This window comes from Cheilinus undulatus, linkage group 22 (genome assembly GCF_018320785.1).
Source record: "Cheilinus undulatus linkage group 22, ASM1832078v1, whole genome shotgun sequence".
Taxonomy (NCBI): Eukaryota; Metazoa; Chordata; class Actinopteri; order Labriformes; family Labridae; genus Cheilinus; species Cheilinus undulatus.
In genome coordinates, this window is record NC_054886.1 from 34,085,445 (window position 1) to 34,110,385 (window position 24,941).

The 24,941-nt window shown below is 39.5% G+C and overlaps 1 protein-coding gene across 1 annotated transcript in view; it reads right to left on the reverse strand.

Moving 5' to 3' along the window:
- Positions 1 to 108: 108 nt before the first annotated feature.
- Positions 109 to 24,941, reverse strand: part of npy2rl (neuropeptide Y receptor Y2, like) — a 37,695-nt gene continuing 12,862 nt past the window's right edge. The window contains exons 3-5 of the mRNA XM_041780075.1: positions 11,435 to 11,600; positions 3,120 to 3,273; positions 109 to 705 (exon numbers count right to left, since the gene is read on the reverse strand). Of these exons, the coding sequence (XP_041636009.1) occupies positions 109 to 705; positions 3,120 to 3,273; positions 11,435 to 11,600 (917 nt within the window). The remainder of the gene's footprint in view (positions 706 to 3,119; positions 3,274 to 11,434; positions 11,601 to 24,941) is intronic.

Genomic DNA, 24,941 nt, shown 5'->3' on the forward strand with positions numbered 1-24,941 from the left:
TATTGTCCTCTAAAGAACAAAAGATTTCCTGACAATGCTTTTCTATCCTGTCATCTCTCCATCACTTTATCGTCACGCATCCTCGTGGTTTCCTCCGCCCTCTAGCTTTCAGACATCAGTGGCGTTCAAACGGGTTGAGACTACATCCTGGGTTTCCAGCACTATCTTCTTCGCCCTCCCTCCTCCACCTCCTCCTCCTCCTCCTCCTCCACCTCCGATTGGGTGGATGCTGTCCAGTCGCCCACTCCTTGCTCTCTCCCCTCCCTTATGACACTTAAAGACGGCGAGGAAGGCTGCTCTGTAGTTCCGGTTCATCCATCCGTACAGCAGCGGGTTGGCGAAGGTGGAGCACATGGCGACCACGTGGAAGATGGTGTAGAGCAGGCGGTAGTCGAGCATGTCCAGCACCGTGCTGTCGATGTCTGTGGCCAGCTGGAAGGCGTGGAAGGGCAACCAGCTGACGGCGAACACCACCACCATGGTCACCAGCATCTTGGTGGTTTTACGGCGCCGGCGGTGTCGCTCGGAGCCCGCGCTGCTGCTGCCTCCGTTCTCTGCCGGGCTGACGTGGCCGCGCAGTTTGGACCAGATGCGGGCGTAGGCGAAGGAGATGATGGACAGCGGGAGGAAGTACTGCAGGATCAGCATGGAGATGCTGTAGACCGTGCCGCCGGTGTTTTTACCGGGCCACTTCTCCGTACAAACCTTTAGTAACGACAAAGACAGAAGAGAGGATGGAGAACAGCGGAGATAAGCTTTACAGACTGGCTCATTGGTCTCTGAGCAAGGATTAACTCATTACAACCCATGCTCCAAAAAAGTTGGGGCACTGATCTTAAATGTAAATAAAAAAGAATGCAATGATTTTTAAATCTCAAACCCATATTTCATCCAAACAAGAAAAAAAACAACATCTCACATGTTGAACCTGAGAGAATATACCATTTTAATATACCAAGCCATCTTAAAAATGTAAAATACTTAATTTAAATCAGAATAACAATGGGTCAAAGGTGGCAATAATTGGCTGAAAGTGGCAACAAAAATGTTTTTAACAAATAGTGAAATGCAGTTAAAATTGACAAAAAATGCCAAAATAATGGTGAAAAGGGGTAACAGTCATAAAAATTAGTTAAAAATGGCTAAAAATGGCAGATAATATATAAAAAAGGGTTAAAAACATGGCAATGTAGTAAAAATGGGGTTAAATGGGCAATAACAGGCAGAGAATGTGGTGGAAAGGGGTTAAAAAAAGGGTCAAAAATGGGTTAAAAAAAAATGGCCAATATGGGATGAAGCGGCAAAATGTGCAAAAAAATTGGGGCAAAAGGGTTTAAAAATGGCAACGTGGCTCATAGGTCACAACAGTTGGTTCAAACTGGCAAAAATGGGGTTAAACGGGCAATAAAAGGCAGACAAAGTGGGAAAATGGGCAATAAATTGTGGTAAAAACAGGTTACAAGTGGCAACAGTAGGCAGAAAAGTGGCAAAAAAGGGTTCAAAGATGGAAACTAGCAGAAAAAAATGGATGAATAGGGTAAAGAAATTGGCAACGTGGCATTTACGTGGCAAAAGCTTGTTCAAGAAAACATAACGTTGTTTAAGACTCAAAAATCATGGGGTTAAACAGGCAAAAACAGGCATTTTTCTGTCAAAACCAATGAACAAAAAAAATGAAAAAGACCACCCTTTTTCCTTTTTTCGTTTTCAGCCAAAAACAAAAAAAGGTTGTTTTTTTTTTCTTTCTTAAAAAAAAGAAAAAAACAAAATCAAATAACAGCTGATTTTGGTTTTCGGATTTGTCCTTTTTTATTTTGCCGTTTTAGGTCTGGAAACAAAGAAATGGAAGCATGTGACCATGAGGTAAATGGATCTTTTTATTATTATGAATTTATAAGTTTGGATTTTATTTTGGTAGGGAGTCCATTTACCTCATGGTCATGTGCTTCTGTTTCTTAGTTTCCAGACCTAAAACGGCAAAACGAAAAGGGAAAATCCAAAAAAACAATAACGGGCCGTTATTTGATTTAGTTTTTTTTTTTTTTTCGGTTTTTGTTCAGAAATAAAAAATGTTTTGTCGTTTTTGGTTGAAAACAAAGAAAAAGGGCACCATTTTTGTTTTTATGTTTATTGGTTTTGACAGAAAAATGGATTATACTTTAGTATATTCTCACCCAGAGAAAGTGGTGAAAAGGGGTCACAAGTGGCATCTTTAGTTGGAAAGTGGCAAAAATGGGTAGAGAGGCTAAAGAGACTTGGAAAAAATGGTAAAAATAGCTTAAAAGTGGCAAACAATGAGTGTAAAGTGGCAAAGATGGGGTAAAAACATGCAGGAAAAAAGTGGTGAAAGGGGGTTAAAAGTGGCCCAGGTGGCCTTGAGTTCAAATCAAACATGATTCTGTCCTGATTCTGCCTGGGCTCAGGAACACTTCCAGAAATCACTGTCTGTTGTTGGCAGTGCCAAGTCAAAGAAGAGAGGAGGCTACACAATGGTAAACATGTCCCTGCTTTTTTGAGATGTGTTGCTGCCATCAAATTCAAAATGGGCTCACATTTTCATGTAATGTCTTAGTACAAACACCGGATGTTTATGTTCTGTTGAGAATAAAATATGGGTTTATGAGATTTGACAATCATTGCATGCCATTTTTAGACACATTTTATACAGTACACCAACTTTTTTTGGTATATGGGTTGTAATCCTTGAATCAGAGAGGACATCTGTGCAACGTTACAAGAAAATACCACGAAGCTTTGTTGAGAAATTGAGTCCATACTGGAGGACTATATTAGTCTTTTACTAAGTGGAAGTGAGCAGCAGGATAATCTGGCTAAAATAAAAATTAAACACGTATTCAGGATTAAAATCCAGTAAAGGAGAGTGGAATATGTCAGAGAAGAAAAAAATGTGACGATAGTTGTAGCTGGAATGAGGAGCGTCGGGATTTACAGAGAGGCAGAGACTGAGACATGAAAGGAGAAAAGAGGAGGGAAGTCAGAGATGTGAAGGACGGCGGAGGAGGGGGAGGCAGCGCCGAGCGAGCAGGGACATCAAAGAGGCACCTGAGGAGGGAGGTGAAGGGACTGATGTGAAGTGTCACAGGTGTGTATGTGTGTACCTGGATTGTGTGTCCAGGCTCCAGAGTGAAGGAGCGGTATTCTCTGAAGATGGCCAGAGGGCTGGCGAGCACGGCGCTTAGCACCCAGGTCAAGGCTATCACCCCGAAACACACGTCTTTACGCATCCTGGTCTCCAGGTGGTAGACGATACACCTGAAACCCACACATATAAGCTGTCACACCACTCAACACATCTGAGTCCACCTTTATGTTTGAAAAGATCAGAGACCAAGGATCATTAAAGGTTGATGTCAGAGATATATTCATCAGAATACGTGGATTTGTCATCAACAGCACTTTACAGCAGCAGCAGTTTGAAAACCACGTTCAGTTTCATCCAGGTCAAATAAAATCAACACACTTAATGTCTGAAAAGTCAGACGGCAATGGGGGAAGATAATGAATAAAGCAAATACTTTGAGTTTTATTCACTTAGACCTTTGAAACTTTACAAGATCAGAAAACTAGTGCACTAGAAAACAGAATGCAATTGTAAATGTTAAAGAAATCTGTTTATTAAATGCATTTTTAAGCACAAAACAAACGCAAACTGGTCACACCAAACCCCCATGACAGCTTGCAGTTCTTATAAATGATTCAAAAGAAAGGCAGTCTACGGGTATGGCCCTGCTCCAAGTGTCCGTATGGCTCTTTGATGAAGCTGTCTGAGGTTATGGCCCAGGTGCATGCATCCGAACAGCACTTTGATGTTAGGGTCTAAGGGTAAGGCTCTGGTGGAGGGGTCCTAGCGCCTCAATAAAGCTGTCAAAGAGTATGACCCAACTTTAGCATCCAAACGGCACTCCAATGATGCCGTCTGAGGGTGTGGCCCAACTGCAAGCATTCTCAATGTCACCTCAATGACATCGCCTGACAGGTATGGCCCAAATTTAAATGTCCCAACAGAACTCAAATGACGCCATCAATGGGAGTGACCCAACTGTAAGGAGAAGGGTCTAGGTGCAGCCGCAGCCGCTACACACCATGCTCCGAACAAAACGTGCCCCCTACAAAACACGCCTCATCGATCCATATGATTAATTCTAACCCTAACCAGTGGAAATTCAAATGCTAAACCTAACCTAAAGCTAATTAAAGTCTATCTATACTAATCGAAGTTAGCCTTAAACTAAGCAAATAGCACAAGTGGGCGTGTTTTGTTGGGAGCATGTTTTGTAGGGGATGGGGTTTGTACGGTACCCATGGATGCAGTTGGGTATTATTGACTGTAAGCCTCCAAATGCATCTCCAGTGTCGCCGTCTGAAGGTGTGTCCCACTTGCAAGCATCTGAACTGCACTCTGATAATGCCATCTGGGGGGTACCGCCCAACTTTAAGCGCCAAAACAGCACTCTGATGACACTGTCTGATGGATTTGGCCCAACTGTAAGCGTCCTAACAGAACTTTGATGGACCCTCATGCTCTGCACTCGTTTGTCCCGCCCTATCTTTTTGAGGATGGAGTAGTCAGTTGTCTCTTTTTTTTTTTTCATTGGTAACTCATACATATTTTAAAAGCCAAACAATTACCAAATGATAAACAGTATGGAAGCCAGAAGACGGGTTCTGACCACTGAGCTGAGCTCTAGTAAAGGCAGTTGCTGATGCAACCAAAACAGGTTAGCGTCCCTTGCCTCTGTTGCCTTGGGGTGCTCTCCTCTTACACTGTATTGTACGTAGACACCTACAATTGGGTCCGCTGTAGAGGGGTTCGGGGTGAGAGGCCTGAAGCCCTCGGGACATTTGTTGCCAGACCAGGAAAACCCCATGTGCAGCAAACATTGGCAGAACATTGCTGGTGGTGCTGAGGAAGTGACGACTAGTGTCTCAGTTGTTTCAAGAGGACTCTCCAGTACCTGTGGAGGGAAGGGGCATGGGCCTGGCACAGATCTGGATGATGGCCATCAGGAGGCTGGAGCAGGGCAGTTTGACCACTTGGCTAGCTGTAAACAGCGCAGAACTTTTGCATTTCGATGCTACTTCTTTTTGCAGTAACCACCTTTTGCCCCTCTCATTTTTTAATAGTAGTACCAATGAGGTTGCGACCTCAGATTAGTTAGTCTTCCATCATTTTTGTTTACAATGCTGTTTGTTTATGAAGTCCTGCTCCTTTTTTATGTTATATTTTGATCCGTTGGTGAGGTAAGAGACATTGACGAGTGTGCCGGGGTGCCATAGGCTGTACATTTTTTAAATCAGACTGCTGTAAGGACAAAAACAAACACAACACGGTTTTGTGGCTACCATAATAGCAATGTTTGATAGGTCTATTTTTTCACTTGTGCTCTTATTGTCAGAACAGAGTCAAACATTTGCCTTATTTTTGGACACCAATGTCACAGGGTGAGGCAGTAAATTGAAAACAGACCTCATATGTTCAGGTCTTGACTATTCTGAGTGTATTTGTCATGACTTTCCTGGTAAAGCGTCTCATTTGATTACAGAGCAGAGATGCTTTGTGGATCTGCAGTCCCTGGACAGGTGGAGGGAAACGACACAAAAAGAAAAAGCAGATTGTGAATTCTGATGCAAGCTTTCAAATCCTCTCAAAGGACCAATTATGTTCACAGATTTAGTGTTTTAACTTTGGTATTTAAAAAGAACTTTAAACTGTGGATATTTCATCAGGAAGCCCACACAATGGTTCATTGATGCTCTGTAAAAAGGTGGGAAGTTGCTGAGTCCAGCTGATTTAAAAGCCGCTCTCTAGGGTTACACGGGTTCAAATTATATAACACTTAACCATAATGTTATTCTTAACACCTACACTCAGACTGCCTAAACAGCTCCAAACCAAAGTGAATGGTGCTGTTGAACAGCTGAGAGGCCATCAAAGTGGGCTCCATTTGCATGTGAATCGCTGCTGTAATCCTCTTTTCCAAAAAAGTAGTAAGGAGGTCAGAAAAGTCTTGAATATTTTACATTTTTAAATTTGTAGCTCAGCACCTCAGCACACAATGATCCAGCTGGTAGGAATAAGATGAACTTTTGACCTTGTGTAACTTCTTCAGTCATGCATTTGCATGTTTCAGTGATGGCCTTCAGGCTTTACCAGGTACAATAAGTCAACTGGGAAAGGTTTCCAAGGCAATTTAGAGCAGAAAATGAAAGTATCCTGGCTGCTGCTGCATATAAAAGCAACCAGAATGTTGCTCCACTGCACTGCATTGGCCGTCACACCAGTGTCAAATCTGTCAACTAAAACTATTCATCAAAAGCTTTTTTTTTTCCATTACAAAAACTAGACTAAGACTAACAAAAATAGAGCTGTGATGACTAAAACTGACAAAAAAATTAAGTTTATTTTTTGTCAAAATTATTAAAACTAGACTAAAATGCAATTAAAAATTTGTGATAATTCTCCACTGTGGGTAAATCCATCAAAATACAATAAATCTGTATCTATTCTATGTCTCAGCTGTAAAAAGCAGGGACCCCAGATTTGGCGGAGAGCAGAAAACACACTACCATGACTTGGTACAAGATTTAGGCAAGAAAATAAATGCTGTGACTAAAGTAAAGACTAAAATTTTAAGGACTAAAACTAGACTCAAATGTTTTGACTTTTTGTTGACTTAAACTAGACTAAAATGTTTTGACTTTTTGTTGACTAAAACTAGACTAAAATGTTTTGACTTTTCGTTGACTAAAACTAGACTAAAATGTTTTGCATTTTCGTCAACTAAAACTAGACTAAAATGTTTTGACTTTTCATCAACTAAAACTAGACAAAAATGTTTTGACTTTTTGTTGACTGAAACTAGACTAAAATGTTTTGACTTTTTGTTGACTGAAACTAGACTAAAATGTTTTGACTTTTTGTTGACTAAAACTAGACTAAAATGTTTTGACTTTTTGTTGACTGAAACTAGACTAAAATGTTTTGACTTTTTGTTGACTGAAACTAGACTAAAATGTTTTGACTTTTTGTTGACTGAAACTAGACTAAAATGTTTTGACTTTTTGTTGACTAAAACTAGACTAAAATGTTTTGACTTTTCGTTGACTAAAACTAGACTAAAATGTTTTGACTTTTCGTTGACTAAAACTAGACTAAAATGTTTTGACTTTTCGTTGACTAAAACTAGACTAAAATGTTTTGACTTTTCGTTGACTAAAACTAGGCTAAAATGTTTTGACTTTTTGTTGACCAAAACTAGGCTAAAATGTTTTGCATTTTCATCGACTAAATCCAGCCAAAAATGTTTTGAGTTTTCATTGACTAAAATTAGGCTAAAATGTTTTGAGTTTTCGTTGACTAAAACTAGACTAAAATGTTTTGAGTTTTCGTTGACTAAAACTAGACTAAAATGTTTTGAGTTTTCGTTGACTAAAACTAGACAAAAATGTTTTGCGTTTTCGTCAACTAAAACTAGACTAAAATGTTTTGAGTTTTTGTTGACTAAAACTAGACTAAAATGTTTTGAGTTTTTGTTGACTAAAACTAGACTAAAATGTTTTGAGTTTTCGTCGACTAAAACTAGACTAAAATGTTTTGAGTTTTCGTCGACTAAAAGTTCCGCCCTTCTTTCCTGATCCTCCTCTCATATGGCAGCTGAGAGAAGGGTCAGGAGTGCCACATCCTTTTCTTGAGAGAGGTGGAGTCAGACAGCTCAGTAATATTTAAAGCCACAGACACAGAAGCAGGGCTGAAACAGAAGGGGTTTTAGACATGTAAAAATCCAATAATGGAGTGTTTTTGTCAGTAACAAACTTTACAGGCATGTTTTGGGGACCTCTGAGACTGATATAAACTTGTCTTAAAGGGGTAAAATATGTGACCTTTAATCTTATTTGAGAAGAACTCAATCTAGCTCTTTCAAGAGTTGTATTTTGTACCCAGCATCCTCAGACTGTTAATCAGGATGTCTAAAAGAGTCCAGAAAGAGTTCTTACAAAGACAGAGGCTGTTTTCAAAGAGTGACATTCATGTTTTAACAAAACCATTAAAAAATTCATCAAAGATACATTCAGAATATGAGGTTTGTCCTTGTTCATTTTCCTTGTTGGTATTGTTTTGAGACCTGATGTTGTTGGGTGTTAAAAATGATGCTTAGACACAGTAACAGGCAAACTGATCATTAGTGGCTGCACTAGAGAAAGAAAAAGCAAAAATAGGTCTTTTTTTCCATGTCTGGGTAATGGAATCTGGTGGCAACAATTGCACAGCTTTATAAAACAGCTTTCTCTGGTCTAAAATACAATCATCTTCCTCTAACAATAAGGCTTCTCTCTGAATAGATCCTTTTTGAAACGTTGCCAGGCGCTGAGAATAACAATCCGAGCCTGTCAGCTACTAAAAAGAAAAAAAATGTAGCAGTGATTAAGTTGGCGCCATCGCAGCTCATTTTACAGCTGCTGTTTGCCAAATTAATTTAGTATGCAATCCTGAAACTCTCTTAGCACAGGATGCGTAGAAATGGCATCCAGGGGGGCTATGATAGCCTTGCGGTTCAGCGTATTTCCACATATGGAGGCTAAGTCCTCAAACTGCCACTTAGGTTCAAGTCCTACCTTTCATTTCCCTGTCATTTATGTCACCCCCCACTTCCTGTCCTGATATCTAACCCTATCCCAGCGGTTCCCAACCTTTTCAGCCCGCAACCCCCAAAATAAAGGTGTCAGAGACCCCCCCCCTCTGTACCTGAAGGTGGTTGAACAGCCAGGAACATTCAAGAATAGTCATGTGGAGACAAGGCCACCCATTAGGGGGAAAAATGGCCCAGCCAAACTGGGGGCCAGCAAAATCATGGTCCATTGTAAAGTTAAGCTGTGGTATTTTATATTTAACCTGCATCATGACCACTCTTATCAAAGAAACAAATATCTTTTTAATTCATGTATGCAGTAAGTAGCCCTCTTAAAAATGTTAATCCTTTGTTTAAAGCAGAACTAAAATACTTTAAAATAGCTAAAATGGATTAAGACTGCTTGGAAAGGTGATGTAAGTGGAGTTTAAAAGTAGCAGAAACAGGTTAGAAGAGCCACAAATTGGATAAAAGTGGCAAAAAATAACCAAAAATGGAAAAAAAAGTTTTAAGTGGAAAAAACTGGAATAGCAAGTGGTAAAAGGGGATTAAAAAAGTGACTGAAATGGCATTAAAGTAGCAAAAATAGGTCTGACATTTGGTGAAATGGGATGATAAAACTGATAGAAACTGGAAAAAGAGTAAGCTAAGGCAGAAATAGGCAAAAATGGGCATATAAAATTGTGAAATGTGGTGTAAAAAAAATGGTAAAAAGGGGTAAATTGTGGCAATACCGGGTCAACAGAGCCAACGATAGGCAGAGATTTGGTTTAGAAGTGGCAAAAATAGGTAGAAAAAATGGTGGAAAGGGTTAAAAACTGACAAAAATGGGTTTTAAGCTGGCAAAATTGCTGTAACGTGGCAACAGTGTAATTTAAAACAAATTCCTCATTTTATTAAGGCATCTGGAGACCCCCTCTTAGAGTCTCGCTGCTTCCAAGGTTGAGAACCACATGTTGCTTTGAGCCCACTCTGTAGGCCCACGACTCCCCATAGAAGGCCTCACAGCTGACAATAATATCAGAGAATGAACCAAGCCATGAGGTCAAAGAGCTTGGGGACAGGATGGTTGACAGGCACAGATCTGGAGATAGCTAAACAAATCTGTTGCACTGAGAGCCCCCAAGAGCACAGTGGCCTCCATAATTCTCACATGGAAGAAGTTTGGACCAACCAGGACTTTTCTAAAAGCCGGTCTCCCAGCCAAACTGAGCAACAAGGGGATAAGAGCCTTAGTAAGAGAGGTGACCAAGAACTTGATGGTCTCTCGGATTGAGCTCCAGAGATCATGTATGGAGATGGGACAAAGTTCCGGAAGGACAACCATCACAGGAGCCCTCCACTGACCTGGTCTATGAGGAATAAGATTCTCTGGTCTACTGAAACCAAAGTTTAACCCTTTGGGCGCCACAGTTTTTTCAGAAAATATTCCATTTTAATATCAAGATTTCAAAAGGCTGTAGCTTGAAAGTGGTTAGAGATAAAGGCATACTGTAAATGAGAGAACTCTTCAGTATGACCCAAACTTTGTGATGGAAGTAAATTCACTCATCTAATTTGCATATTCTGCCATCACCAGGCGGCCTCCACTGCCACAGCTTCTACCACGTCTGCCCCTACCTCCGCGGTGTTTCTTATTCCCGCTACCTCCGTCAACATTCGTGTTTTGACCATCCCTGCAACCCCCACCATGTCCCCACCCTGGCCACAGTGAGGAAAAGCCTTGGCTTTGGTATGTGCTGCTTGTGGACTCTCATGGCGCACAGAGTCACTGTGGCTCACAGACACTGGCAGTCTTGGTCTCACCGGATGACTGAACGTCATCATCAGAGGGGTAAATAATTCTCTATTCCTCCCGGCATTGTGAGTATTCTCGCTAAAATTCTCTTTCTCTCTTTTACGCTCCGACTACAACCACTTCTACCACTTCCTTGTTTCCTCAACTGGCGGTGCGTCTTCACACTCTCTCTCTCCAAAACTTTGAATAGAAACACGCCCACAAATGCTGCTGGGATTGAAGTTACTCATGTCCACCATCTCCTGGTGTAAAGGTGTAACAATATTAGGCACCATATTTGCAGCTAGAGCCCGTTTAATTCACCAATGTTGCTTGTCACAATTTTGCGACTTAAAGAGTTAACTTTTTTAGCCTCAATTCTAAATGTTATGTCTGAAAGAAAGCAGGCAAGGCTCCTCACTTGCCCAGTACCATCCTGACAGTGTAGCATGGTGGTGGCAGCATCATGCTGTGGGGTTGCTTTTCAGCAGCAGGCACTAGGAGACTGGTCAGGGTTGAGGGAAAGCTGAATGGTGCAAAGTATAGAGATATCCTCAGCGAAAGCCTGTTCCCCAGTGCTCTGGACTGGGCTAGCATGACGATGACCCTAAACAATGCAGGAGGACAACTCTGTGAACGTGGTAAAGGGGCCCAGCCAGGGCCGCAACCTGAACCGTATTGCCAATTTCTGGAGAGTCCTAAAAATGGCTGTCCACTAACTGTCCACCCCAACTGAGCTTGAGTATCTGTAAAGAAGAATGGCAGAAAATCCTCCAGTCCAGCTGTGCAGAGCTCATTGCACCGTATTTAAAAAGACTCAAGGCTGCAATTGCTGCCAAAGGTGCTTTAACTAAGGACTGAGGAAAAGGTGTGAATACTTATGATGATGTGGTATTTCTTTAGCATTAGGCTGCAACATGACACAATTGAAAAAAGTGATATCAATGCACCAAATCCAAAGAGCAGCCATTTATATGACGGTAAAAGCACCAGTCAGGGTCTAACCCACCTGTGGCGGTCCAGGGCGATCACATTGAGCGTGACAGTGGAGACGTGCACGGCGAGCCCCTGGGAGTATGGCACCAGGAAGCAGAGGGTGCTGCCAAACTTCCACTCGCTCTGCAGCGTGTAGACCAGAGTGAAGGGGAGGCACAGCGTGTTCACCAGCAGGTCGGCTGCAGACGGGAACAAAACAACACAGAAAAGTCTTTACAAATCAATACAAAGGGGGATTTAAGCGTTGTGTTTATTTGTTCAGCAGGGTTCTGGGCTCTGCTGATCAAAATTAGCATCTCTGCAAGCAATGAAGACAAAAATGCTGATACCGTTTTGATTGAAATGAATTTGCTTTTAAATCTATTGGATGAAACACCAGTCAGTGAAGTCAAAAAGCCTTATGTGTTAAATCTCTTTAGCCTCAAATCAATGGTTTAAAGACAGTAAATAACAGGGATTAAAAATATTCACCTGAGGTAGAAACAGATACTCTGATCAATGCTACCTGGAGGCTGACTCCTGCTGTGATTGGACGCTTGCTGTTTGTGATCGATCAGCTATTGGTCGATGTGTGAGGGAATGCTGGGCAGCAGGTGCAGCTGCCCCGATCAGATCATCTATTATACGTCCAATGAGATGTGACAGCCTGTCTGGTACAGGAAAGCCTGGCGGGGACCGAAGCGGGTGAGTCTGCGACCTCATGAACCATGGCGGTTTGGGATATTTACTCTGGGATAAGGGCAGCATGCCAAATCGAGTTAGATAAAAATAAAATCAATGCAGGGTCCCTCTGTGTCTCATGTCTATAGCCTCCTGATCTGTTTCCTCTGGTTTCCAAAGAGGTGGCCTTTGCTTCTGTGAAGCTTTAGGGCAAAGACAAAATGAGAAAGGAAGAGTCAGAGAGGGATAGGCAGCTTGGAGCAAGGAACCAACTCTTAAAATGAAAGGGGGGGGGGGGGGGGGGCCGCGAGAGAGGACAGATAGCTGCTTTAGTGTGCTTTTAATGGAGGATAAGCTCATTTGTTTTAGCTTAGGCAGAAGGTCAGGTAAGGTATTTTTGGTGTGAAAGGCTTTGAAAATGTGGTAAAGAAGATTTATTTGTTTACCTTACATCACCATAACCTACCTACTCCACCCTAAACCTCACCCTACCTAATCCACACAAAACCTAACCCTACCTACTCCAACCTATTCCTAACCTTACCTACTCCATCCTAAACTTACCTTACTTACTCCAACCTAATCCTAACCTTACCTACTTCAGCCTCAATGTAGCCCTACCTACTCCAACCTCAACCTAGTCCTACCAACTCCAAACTAAACCTAACCTTACCTACACCACCCTAAACCTAACCCAAACTATTCCACCCTAAACCTAACCCTACCAACTCCAACCTAATCCTAACCCTACCTACTCCACCCTAAACCTAACCCTACCTTCTCTACCCTAAACCTAACCTTACCTACACCACCCTAAACCTAACCCAAACTATTCCACCCTAAACCTAACCCTACCAACTCCAACCTAATCCTAACCCTACCTACTCCACCCTAAACCTAACCCTACCTACTCCACCCTAAACCTAACCCTACCTTCTCTACCCTAAACCTAACCTTACCTTTTCTATCCTAAACCTAACCTTACCTTTTCTATCCTAAACCTAGCCCTTACCTACTCCCTAATCAGAAGTATTATCATTTTTTTTTTACATTTTCTTTTCAAAGTTGCTGTGTGTATTTCTGTTCTGACAGTGTTGGTCTGCTGCCAGGCTGTCTTGCCTGAACATTGGTAAGAATTTAAAACTAAAGATAATTGTTCAGGTAAAGATAGGTGTACTTCTCTGCTTTAATAACATTAGCATGCTCTAAATGACTTTGACATTGCACACATCTTGTTTTTGAATAAAATCAAACTTCATTTTCCTCTGTGAAAGTGTTGTGCTCTTTTGACCCACCTGTCCACCCGGAGCATGCCTTATCATTCTCTACACTAAAGCAGAGATTCAATCAAAAATGCCTGAGTCTTTAAATCCCAGGAACCACTTTACAAGGATTAATAGGTTCCTCTTTTCCCCCAGAGGTCAGAGGACTTGTGAAGATAAGGTAAATTGGTGTGCTGACGTGAGGAAAAACTCTTAAACTCTAAAGAGTTTTGACATTTAAACATTACAAGCCCCAACCTTGAAAGTCTGTGTACTTTAGATAATACCAACCCTGAAGCAGGGACATTTCTGGAAGATACATTTCTCATTCCTGTCCATATAAAGATGATGAGCTGAGAGGCTTAATGTGATGCCTGACTTCAAAAATACAAGTGCACCATTTAGAATAAATGTCTTATAAAATGTTTAAAGTAAGGGCAACTCAGAAAAGCCTCTTGCACCCTTGCTACGCATAGTTTCAGACCATCTCCACATATAAGGACTGTTCACAATGCTTACAGTACTGCTGATGCCGCACCAATCTGCTGTCATTCTCACGCTTCCTTTCACCCTCACTCGTAAACAAAACTTCAAGCCACTTAAACTCCTTCACCTGAGGCAGAGACCCCCATCTAGAGGGAGTAAGCCACCGTTTTCTGACCATTGATTGAGAGACTCTGACTTTCAATTCCATGCTCAATTACTGGGAGAAAGGCTGCCCATAAGTGGGGAGAACTTTCTGGGGCCCAGCCAAATTGGGGGCCAATGGAGGTCAGAAAAACCATAGTCCATTGCAAACAAACTGTGATAGCCCTATATATTTTTAGCTGAATAATAACCACTCTTATCAAAGCAGCAAATATATATATATATATATACATATATATATATATATATATATATATTTTTTTTTTTTTTTTCGACTTAAGTGGAAGTATATAACTGTCTTACAAATGTAAACCCCTTTCCTTTAAAAAGAATTATGTTGGGTTAAAAGTGACAAAAAATGGTTAACAGGGGCAAAAAATAGGTAGACAGTTGAAGGGAATGGTTAAAAGTGTCAAAGATGAGTGTAAAAACTGCTGAAAAAGGTAAATACTGGTAAAATGGTTCAACATAGGGTTAAAAGAACAAATGGATTAACCCTTGTGCCCTTTCTGAAATTTACTACCCACTGGACACCTCCGAGGCAAGAATGTAGACGTACAAAAATACCGCCATTAAATGACCATACATCAATTTTTTTTCTACCTTTTTTTCAAAAATCATTTAACAACTTCAGACTTGCTCAAAACTAAGCAAAAAAAAAAGAAAAAAAAATCAATAATTAACAGAATTGTAACCCTTTTAATGCCAGTTTGAAAAAAAAATAAAGCTGAGGACAATGGCCAAAAATGCCAGAGGAGGGCTCAAAGGTTAAAAGTGGCAAAATCAGACAGAAAAAGTGGTAGAAAGGGTTTGAAAAAGAACAATTTAAAATGGCTCACAAGTAATGGATGCAGTAACGGCCAGAGAAGATGTTAAAATGGGTTTAAAAATCATAAAAAAAAAAATAAAAAAATCATTAAAAGATACATAAATATGTAAGGTGGTGAAACTGTGTTTATAAGTTGCAAAAATCAGTTAAAAGTGGCAAAACTGTGCAGGTTAAGTTATGAAAGAGGGTTAACATGTGGCACACATTGGTATAAAGTGGCAAAAATGGACACATTTTGAGAAAACTGTTGAAAAGTGGCAAATATAAGTGCTAAAAATGGTCAGAAAGTGTTTAAAAAGTTTTTACAAAGTGGACTTAATAAATAATTGTAACACAGTGAGGGAACTGTTCACAAGGATGCTTGCACCAATGGAGGGGCCCATCTCTGGGTTTGTCAGCATCCCAGACAATCCGTGGGTGGGCCTGACTGGGAGTGCCACACCGCCTTGCCCAGTGAACCCAGAGATTAGAGAAAGGGGAATGGCATGAGGTGAAGCAGGCCTGACTTGAACCTGGACCACCATACATGGAGCCAGACCTAACCACAAGGCCATCTGCGGCCCAATCTAGAAGTGGACATGTTGGCTCAGGTGCCACGTTGACCAGATTTGAGCACCCATCCCTACTTGAATCATTCCCAAATGAACCTGATAAAAAAAGATCTAGCTGAGCTGCACTGAAGTCCAATCCCCTTCAGAAACCCACAGTGGACGACGGCACGTGTCACCAGTTGGAGCATGATAAACCAGTGGAACTGTGGGCTTATGAGAAGGTACATTCAGCTAATTAAAATGTTGTTCTAGGAAAGAACATCCGAATACTGTAAGAGACCCTAGCCTTATTAAATGAGAAGTTGATGGGAGTGTAGCAAACTTAATTGCTGTTGCATTGTTTGTATCTGCAGCCCAGATTAATGTAAGCATCATTCAAGTTTGTTTGGGACCATTTTGTGATAAATTATTCTAATCATTATGACATGTTATGCACATTGATTACAGTGTAATTAAAGTGTCTATAAACAGCAGAATATAGTCTGTTGTTCAGTAATGAGACAGCCTCTACTGTTCCCATTTAGACGAACAGAAATGGGGAAATAATGAGAAAGAGAGAGCAGACGAGGCTGTGGGCGAGGCAGTGGAGCGCTCACTCGCCTACTTCATTGTTTATCACTAACCGTCTGATCGACTGCCTGCTCCTGCTTTTCCTCTGGGGTACAAAACTGAAAACGCTCTCACTGCCGTCGAGTTCATTTCACCTTATGGATGCTGCGGCGCCGCTCCTCTTTCATCACTCTCTCTCCTGACTTCTCTCCACATTTCTCTCAGTTTTAGCCTCAGTACAGCAGAATATCTTTCACTCCATCAAACTTTAACAATAAAGGATAAGGCCGTGACATTTCTGCCAACACTCTCTAAAACTTTACCCACAGACTTTTAAGCAACAACATGAACAGAAGTCTGAAGAAAAGTCGTTCAAATCTGTGGATTTCCACATATTTGCCTTGTTGAAAGATTTTTGTTGACATTAGTGACTTTCTTGAATAATGTAAGTAAAACCAGGTCTGTCCCATTTGGATGTGACAGATGGCCCACCATAAGACTGTCATGCACGTACAGGCGTTCGAGGACAAAATGAATGTGACTACATCAAAGTAGAGATCATTCCAGTGTGTTAAATCAAAGGCTCATAAAATTGCTTTTGGAGGTTGTTGAAGGTGAGGTGTCAGAACTTTTTAGTTCATACTGAAAGACTTATTTCAGTTCTAAGCTGTATAATGATGCTACAGCAGGAGGCATACCACCTGATAATGACAGTGCTGAGACTGGTTACAGACCAAACAAAGCAGTTGTTGACAGTTGTACTGCTATTGCTGGATTTTTCTGTGATTTAAACTCTAATACCAAGGCGGCTGGGTATTTGGTGAGATATCCTGTTGTAGAGTCAGGACCCTGGTGATGTATTAATCAGATTTAGTCTATCAGGCAGATCTATCCTGTTAAGCTTCAAGCTCAAATGCTAGACCCTGGTCAGAGAACCACCAGACCAATCAGCATCAACTGAGTGGAATTTCAACTTAACCAAAAATGATTTTTATTTTTTACTGTTCTATTATAATTTTAGTTTACTCGTCAGCAGGGGCGGAGCCAGACATGTTTAAAATCCGGGGCTAAGCCCAAACAAAGATGGCCGAGGGGTGGGCATTCCACTAGAATTTTGTTGCATATCGGCCAGTTTATTGCACTATTTTTGTGCACTTTTAAATAAAAATTTAAATTCAAAATGCCAACAAGTCTACACATCATTTACATGAAAAAATTGCTGTTCAACCTAAAAAAAAAAAAAAAAAAAAATACTTAATTGGTAAGATCATTTTTTTTCTTAACCTAACTAAGCTAAAAATGTCATTATCATTCTAAAATCATGATACAACCAATAATTTTCACTTCTGCCTCCTAAAATTGCTTATATTTCTATATAAGTTTATATCTTAAGTAACACTGCATAGGTAAGGTAGAAATTTGGTGAAAAAAACTGGCATGCTTTTTATTTAATTCTGCAAAAAAGTCAAACTTCTGTCATTTTATATAATCTTTTTAAAAAAAATGCATAGCAATACTTTTGTTTTTGTTAAATGTCCCTTATCCTCCCCCATACATACGTTCTTGAAAGTAAAAAAAAAACAAAAAAAAAAAACAGGGATCTGTTTTTGTAAATTACTTTAAAAATTACATTTCCATGCTGTGATCAGCAAGGCCATAAACAACACACTTCCAACCAACCTGAAAGATCCGGTGCTTTTAAGAAAACATTCGGGGCTGTAGCCCCATAAGCCCCCCCCCCCCGCTCCGCCCATGCTTATCAGTATAACCCCTCAAGCCCTAATCTCCTCTTTAACCATTTTGTCTCATCTGGACTTTTTGTCTTAAAAAGCTCATTAAACATCCGTCCTGTGGTTCACAGTCAGCATCCTCTAAACCTGCGATTTAAGAATATGTTTGCTGCGGCAATGTCGCTTGCATTTTTAAAAACATATAAGACTATAAAGACAAAAGAGAAACTGAATGGAAATTAAAACTCAAAGATTTTCATGTGACACACAGTTATCAATAATGAAATTTATTCTGCCGCTTCTTTGGAACCAAAGAGCAAGAAAAAAATCATTTTGTGGAAACAAAATTCAACATGTTGACATATTTACAAAATTTGAGGTTTTGCATTGGCTGTACTTGTGCCAGTATTCTGGTCTGTTTTAAAGAAGATCATGATCTCTTTGTGTGGTTGCAGTATGCTCTGGTTAGTGTCTATCTGTCCATATACTTTTGTACTTTGGCAAACTTTTGTATACTTCAGAATTTCATCTTTTGAAATAGGCAAATATATTTATCTATTTACTTATTTTAGTATATATATATATATATATATATATATATATTGTTTTGTTTTGTTTTGTTTTGTTTTTTGCTTTTGTAATAATGTTCTTAGTTTAGTGTTTAGTTTAGTTTTTTTTTTTTTTTTTTTTTTTTTGGTAATAATTTTCCTAGTTTATTTTTTATTTTATTTTTTTTTTGTTGTTTTTTTTTTTTTTTTTTTTTTTTTTGTTCCTAGTTTAGTTTTTAGTTTAGTTTTTTTTTTTTGTTGTTTTTTTTTTTTTTTTTTTTTTTTTGGTAATAATGTTCCTAGTTTAGTTTTTAGTTTAGTTTTTTGTTGTTGTTTTTTTTTTTTTTTTTTTTTTTTTTTTTTTTTTTTTTTTTTTTTTTTTTTTTTTTTTTTTTTTTTTTGTTGTTTTTTTTTTTTTTTTTTTTTTGGTAATAATGTTCCTAGTTTAGTTTTTTGTTTTGTTTTTCCCCTTTCTTAAATTGTTATGTTTTTGTCAGATTATTACTATTCTCATTATTCCTATTAATGTGATGTTTCTTCGCTATTTTGTTCTTGCTGCTAACGGTATTGTAACAACCCTCATCATTATTTTAATCTTCTATATGGTTTTAAAAAAAAAAAGCCCCTGCCTGCTGTGACACAGTGGGCCACATCATAGGCTCCTGTCTCTTCAGGCTGTGTCTGCATGATCTACCTAGTTAGACATGTGCACTTTAATGCAGCATGATGGAACAGCCTGCCATTGGTTGACAGCCTGTCCCAGTCATTCTGGAAAAACAGTGGTTAGCATTGGCAAAAATGATTTAAAAATGGATAAAAAGCCATTTAATCTTTAAAGACCCTGGAAAGTCAACCAAAGTTAAGGACTCTCCAAGAAGAGCTTCCATAAGAGCTACGAAGGAATGGAAAGGATCATTGGAACGGCTTCAACAGGAAAAGGCTACAATTTTAGAAGTAAAAGTTACGTAACTTTGAATAACCTGTGTCTCTTCTTGTCACATAAAACACTCACTCACTTTTTCTCAGAGTTTTTGTCACCAATGATTCTATTTTTTAGTCCCCTTAAAAATCTTAACTAGACTAAATGTCAAGCACATCCATGTTCTTCCTCTAACATTGATTCCTGAATGAGAGGAGTGTGCGTCTTCCTCTCAGCCTCATTATCAACATTCCTTAATGTGATCTGAAGCTCAGCCAGTCAACACAGGCTGCAGGCTCCATGACGTTGTTGCTCCTTTTAGAGAAAGCTCCCAGCGGTTCACTGAGAGCTCCATGCTGCAAACTGAACAACTTCCAAACAAGTGAGGAGACTTTTTCAGGACTGAGAACAGCCATTAGCTCTGATGTCGGCCTCTCTGTTTACAGCAGGAGAAACTCCAGAACCTCTCAGAGGCTCCATGCTACTATTACCCAAGTGAAATTGAAAATTGATTTTCATTTTAAGCACCACTCCAAAAAAAAGCCAAACTGACATGCTAATGAGGATTTATCACCGGCTCAAAGTTCTGTAGTTCAGAAAGATCCCTTCTCCTAACTTTTACTGGCAGACACAGGGCTTCACAGAAAACCTCAGGCTTCCTGACCTGGGTCGTTTCTAATAAAGGAGTCCTGGATTCTCTGCATCAAACTCACAGACAGACGAAGGCCCGAGGATAAACCAGTCTGGTCCTCATGCACAGTGACAAACACCAGAGCAGACACATGTCAGACAGGTCAAAGGAGACGATATGTGACATCTGCAGCACCGTTCAAGAGGACATTAGTGACCATCAGAAAACAAGCCTGCAACTAGACCCAAAATAAAACATGCAGACGTGACCGGTGGATTCAATCAAGGAACATTTCAAATTAACACCCTGACCCTGATCTTTTAAAACTCTTTAAGCTGTTCCCAACCATGACACTGAGGGATTATTACACATGGAGGGTCTGAAACTCAGAAAGTCTTGGCATCTGTGGTGTCTGAACCTGTGCAGAAAGAGTTAAAAAGACGATAAAACCATACAAAGCCCACTGCATTCTGGATACTGTTTGGACTGTTAATATGCCACTGGTTTGAAGTAACACTACAGAAAAGACTTCTTTAATAATAATAATAATAATAATATCTTGAATTTATATAGCGCCTTTCAAGAAACCCAAGGACGCTTTACAGGAACACATATACATGGACAAACTATGTGAGGGGTAGGATGAGTGTAAGGGCTGGTTTAGTGAAGACTGAAGGCTGTGGTGAACAGGTGGTGCTTGAGACGTTTTTTGAAAATGTCCAGAGATGGAGCGCTACGGATGTCTGCAGGAAGAGTGTTCAGTGAGCACTGAAGGCTCTGTCTCCATAGGTTCGGAGTTTGGTTTTGGGCATGGAAAGTAGGCCGGTGTCTGAAGATCGAAGGTTGCGGGATGGTGTGTATGGATGGAGGAGATCAGAAAGGTACTGGGGAGCCAGAGCATGGAGAGATTTGTATGTGAGGAGGAGGACTTTGTAGTTGATACGGGACTTGATAGGGAGCCAGTGGAGGTGGATGAGGGTCGGAGTGATGTGTTGCCAGGGTCTAGTGCGGGTGAGAACTCTAGCTGCAGAGTTTTGGACGTACTGAAGCCTGTAAGGTGTGGTGCTTGACTTTGACTGCGCATGCGCCGGATGTGTGAGGACGCTGGCGTGTTTGTCGCCGCTTCACAATCCTAAGAAAACTGTCTGCTTTCCTAAAGCCTTCTTTAGTAAGGTACTCCTGGTTGACTTTAACTAAAGTGACAAAAAGCAAACAAGTTTTTCCATGAATAAAACGTACCCCTTTATTTAATGCAACGCCTTTTAGGACACGCACTGAAATACTTGAAAAATTGGAGTTACTTAGTGGACTTTACGAGCTGAAGACGGGAAGTATGATGCATTCAGGTAACCTCAGAAAATTAGACAACGGTATTTTTTGTGTAATGATTTGTTCAAATGTCACATAAAAATAGGGAAATTTAGTTCTTTGATGACAAATGTCAGTAAATACAGTTGTGAATGTGTGTTTGTATTTGAGGGATATACAAAAGATGTGACAGACTGAATCATAGCTTTTTACCTCAAGCTCTATTCAGCTAAGAACACTTGTAGTTTAAATATTTAACCTTACGTTCTCTTTCAGTCAAACTATAGAAAGTATTGACAGTGGTATCGATGAGGACTCAGATCAGCACTTTAATGTGCTGTACATAGAATAAAAGAATAAAAACTAAACACTTGACAACAACAACCTTTAAAAATCCCTTAAAACATAAAATAGACTGAAACGATTTAAAAATATATATATATCTATATATATATGTATATATAAACAGCTCAGTAGACAAATCAAAAGGCATCTGAGCCTTTTTAATGTTCTGATATTTAATTTTCAATCTGTTTTTCCTAATCGAGTTCATGTTAAAATCTTCAGTCAACCAATAAAGCGTGTCTTTATTTAAACAGGAAGTCATAAAAAAGAGCAAAAAATGACACAAAAGCAGTTTAAAATGAAAAATAGTGGACTTTTAAAATGCTCTAAAAAGGGTGAGATTAACTGTGATTAACTTCAAAGATTTGTATATATAATGGTGAAAAAAAATAAAGGTCAACAAAGTAACCACGTATGGCTCCTTGGTTGTTTATGGAAAATTTAAAATCAAATCATAATATGAATGAATATTAAGAAGCTAAAAATAGAAAATAAATACAGATCCACCTTTTTCCTAGTCCCCATGATTCTTTGCGTAAAATATGGGTGCAACTAAATGAGACTTTGCATTGAATATGAGATGTGAAATGTGATTATTAGAGTAATTTGGACATTAAATGTAACTTTTGACTGCTTCACCTCAAACAGGACGATATTATTATTTCTCTGCCCTCTGCTATACAGTACAAAGTGACGACATTAGCTCGGATAACCTAGACAAGCATATTTAGCTAACTTTATTAGCTCCGTATCAGTATAGTAATAGACAATCACGTTTTGTTAACTGAGTTTGGACACCAACTTAAGATAACATTTCTAGTTTGTGGGGTTGCTGAAATCCTTATTCCACCACTGTTGATGCTAAATGACTTTAGTAAACCCGTGGAAGAATTGTATTTTGCTATAATTGTTACTGTACGAGATGTTCCACCCACATTCGCTACAGTAGACCCCCCAGGAATAATGTGGTATCCTCCTTATTTACTTACAGCTTACAAAACAAACAATGTGAACATGTGACTACAAAAATATATTAATATTTGCAAATTTTAGGTGAATTCCTATCAACAACTGTCATTCGTAGTTAGCATCTATCGTTAGCTGCGGTATTAAAATACATGTATTTATCTACTTCCGCCTTAGCACCATAAGTTTCGCCCATATTCAGATTTACAGGAATAAGATGGATAGAGTCAAATGAGAATGATAATAATTACATATTATTTTGAAGAACGACATGACTTGCTTCAGAATACTGTTAATGTAATGCTGTTACTTCAAGTTTTATGTCATTTCCATCAGAACAACTATAATATTTAGCAGTGACGAGACTTGCAGGTATTATAAGAACTGATTGATGTTTTTTAAGTTTACTAAACTGTTTAACTGTTGTAAACTGACTAAAATCAAATACAATTCATTATTTACACCAGTTAGTTTTCTTTATTATTCCACCAGAAACCATAAAAAAAAATCACAAATATTACATTTCTGAAATAATCGAAGCATAAATACGGCTAACAGTGAAAATGAAAACTGAACCACACAACTATAGTAAAACTTTTATAATGTTTAAAAAACTGACAAAAATTCCTACCTATTTTGATAATTATAACTTGAAAATTTCTGTTAATTTGAAAAAATGTACCACTGGATCACTTTTTGACTTTTAAAAATTAGTGGTAATATCTAACTTTTAAGTAACTGTAGAGGAGATTTCTCTTATAATGAGTTATTTGTAAATAAAGTACCCTTAATAGGGTTGGACTTGACCCTTCCACATAGTCACTCTTTTACACCTCTAAGTGGGCATATGTAAAAATATGGTTCCTGTATTTCAATGCTAAAATTTCTGTTGCAAATGCAAATATATCCTATCATACCAATGAGCACTACTGTTCACCTTTATGTGAGGGTTTCATCATCTTATCACGGTTAATTCTGATGCTAGGGCCGTTTGTTTGGGACCAGAAGACATGTAGAACTGCATTATGCAAGTTCTGGAGGGAACAGGAAGTTTGAGCCACTCTGAGCCACTCTGATTGGTCAGAGGGTGTGGTGTCCGTTTCTGTGACACTGCCTGACTGCCACTGATTGGCTGAGAAAAATCATTCTGCTTCTACCATTCTTTTCCCCATAAAGTGTTTAAAATAAACAGAAACCATCATCGATACACTAAGGTAGTTATGTTGAGGACGTTTTTTTTTTTTTTTTTTTTTAAATACAGAAGAGTGACTTTTATTTTCGTGGTGCTTGTCAGCTGGCTGATTTCAGCTCCACACTTCATCCGCATGTGTGGAGACGACCTGGCGCCATTACAATCACAGTGTGTGTTTTTTTGTTCTTCCTACCTCCTTTAAGGAAGTTCTGTCATTTACTGTCCATATTTACATCTAGAAGTAAACAGAACTCTTCAGCATTTGTCTGTCAAAAGTTTATCTCTTGCTTCATCTCTGCTTTGATTTTAAATGTTGTGTTTGTGGCTGTTCCTCTGACTCATCACCCTCCCCCCCGTACTGCATTTCCCTCATGAATACAACAAAGAAGAGTCTCTGACAGAGCAGGTAGTCTCTTTATGCTACATTTACACAACATTTTTCATCTGAGGCTGTTTCTGTTCTCAAACACGCTGCAGAAACACTTTTAAACCTTTAGACTAACCATAAAACACCCAGAGCAACACTTTGATTTACATGTTGTTGTTCTTAAGCTCCTTTTGAAAAAGTTCTGCGACTTTTCTGTTGTCAGCTCTGAGTTTTCTAACTTCTGTTGTTGCATAAGATTAAAAAAAGTAGAAAATGCAAAAGTTCCATTTAATGAGCTGTGTAACTGTCAGAGACAAGTGAGGGTACCAACACAAAAACACGGCAGCAGTCTTTTCACTTTCCACATATAATGATCAATATTGCTGTTTCGACTTATGGGTTTCTCAGCATCTTTACAGCCATTTCTTACTGGGTGGACAGCTGCTGAGGGAAATGGAAGAGCCATCCATTCATCCATCATCTACACCCCTTATCCCATCCAGGGGTGTAGATGATGGATGAAGCCAATCACACCTGTCACTGGGTGAGAAGCGGGGGTACACCGTGGACCGTCACCAGTCAATCACAGGCCTGACATACAGATAAACTAGCCGAGAAATGGAACAACTATCAGGGAAAGCTGGGACAGAGTTTTCAGTTCTTGTTAACAGTTTTGTTATCGGTCTTGAAGGTAAAGTTAAAATTTTTCCATGCAAATAGGAACCTAGACTGTTTCATATATCATTGCATGGATATTTCACATTCATCTGGGAAAGCTTGCTATCCAGGTGTTTGGGAAAGGCAGGACCTCTACAAAAAATATTAGAAGGTGAACATTCTGTCCGTCACCTTCATCACCAATCAGAGCATCAAAACACAGTAGCACGCATCCGTAGCTCTGCAAAAAACCTACCAGTAAAGCTACCATAGTTGCTTTGCCACTCTCTCTGTTCGGAGACAGACTAACTGGCTTCTTTTTAGCTTACAGCTGGTGTGTAAACTTGTGCCTTAAAGC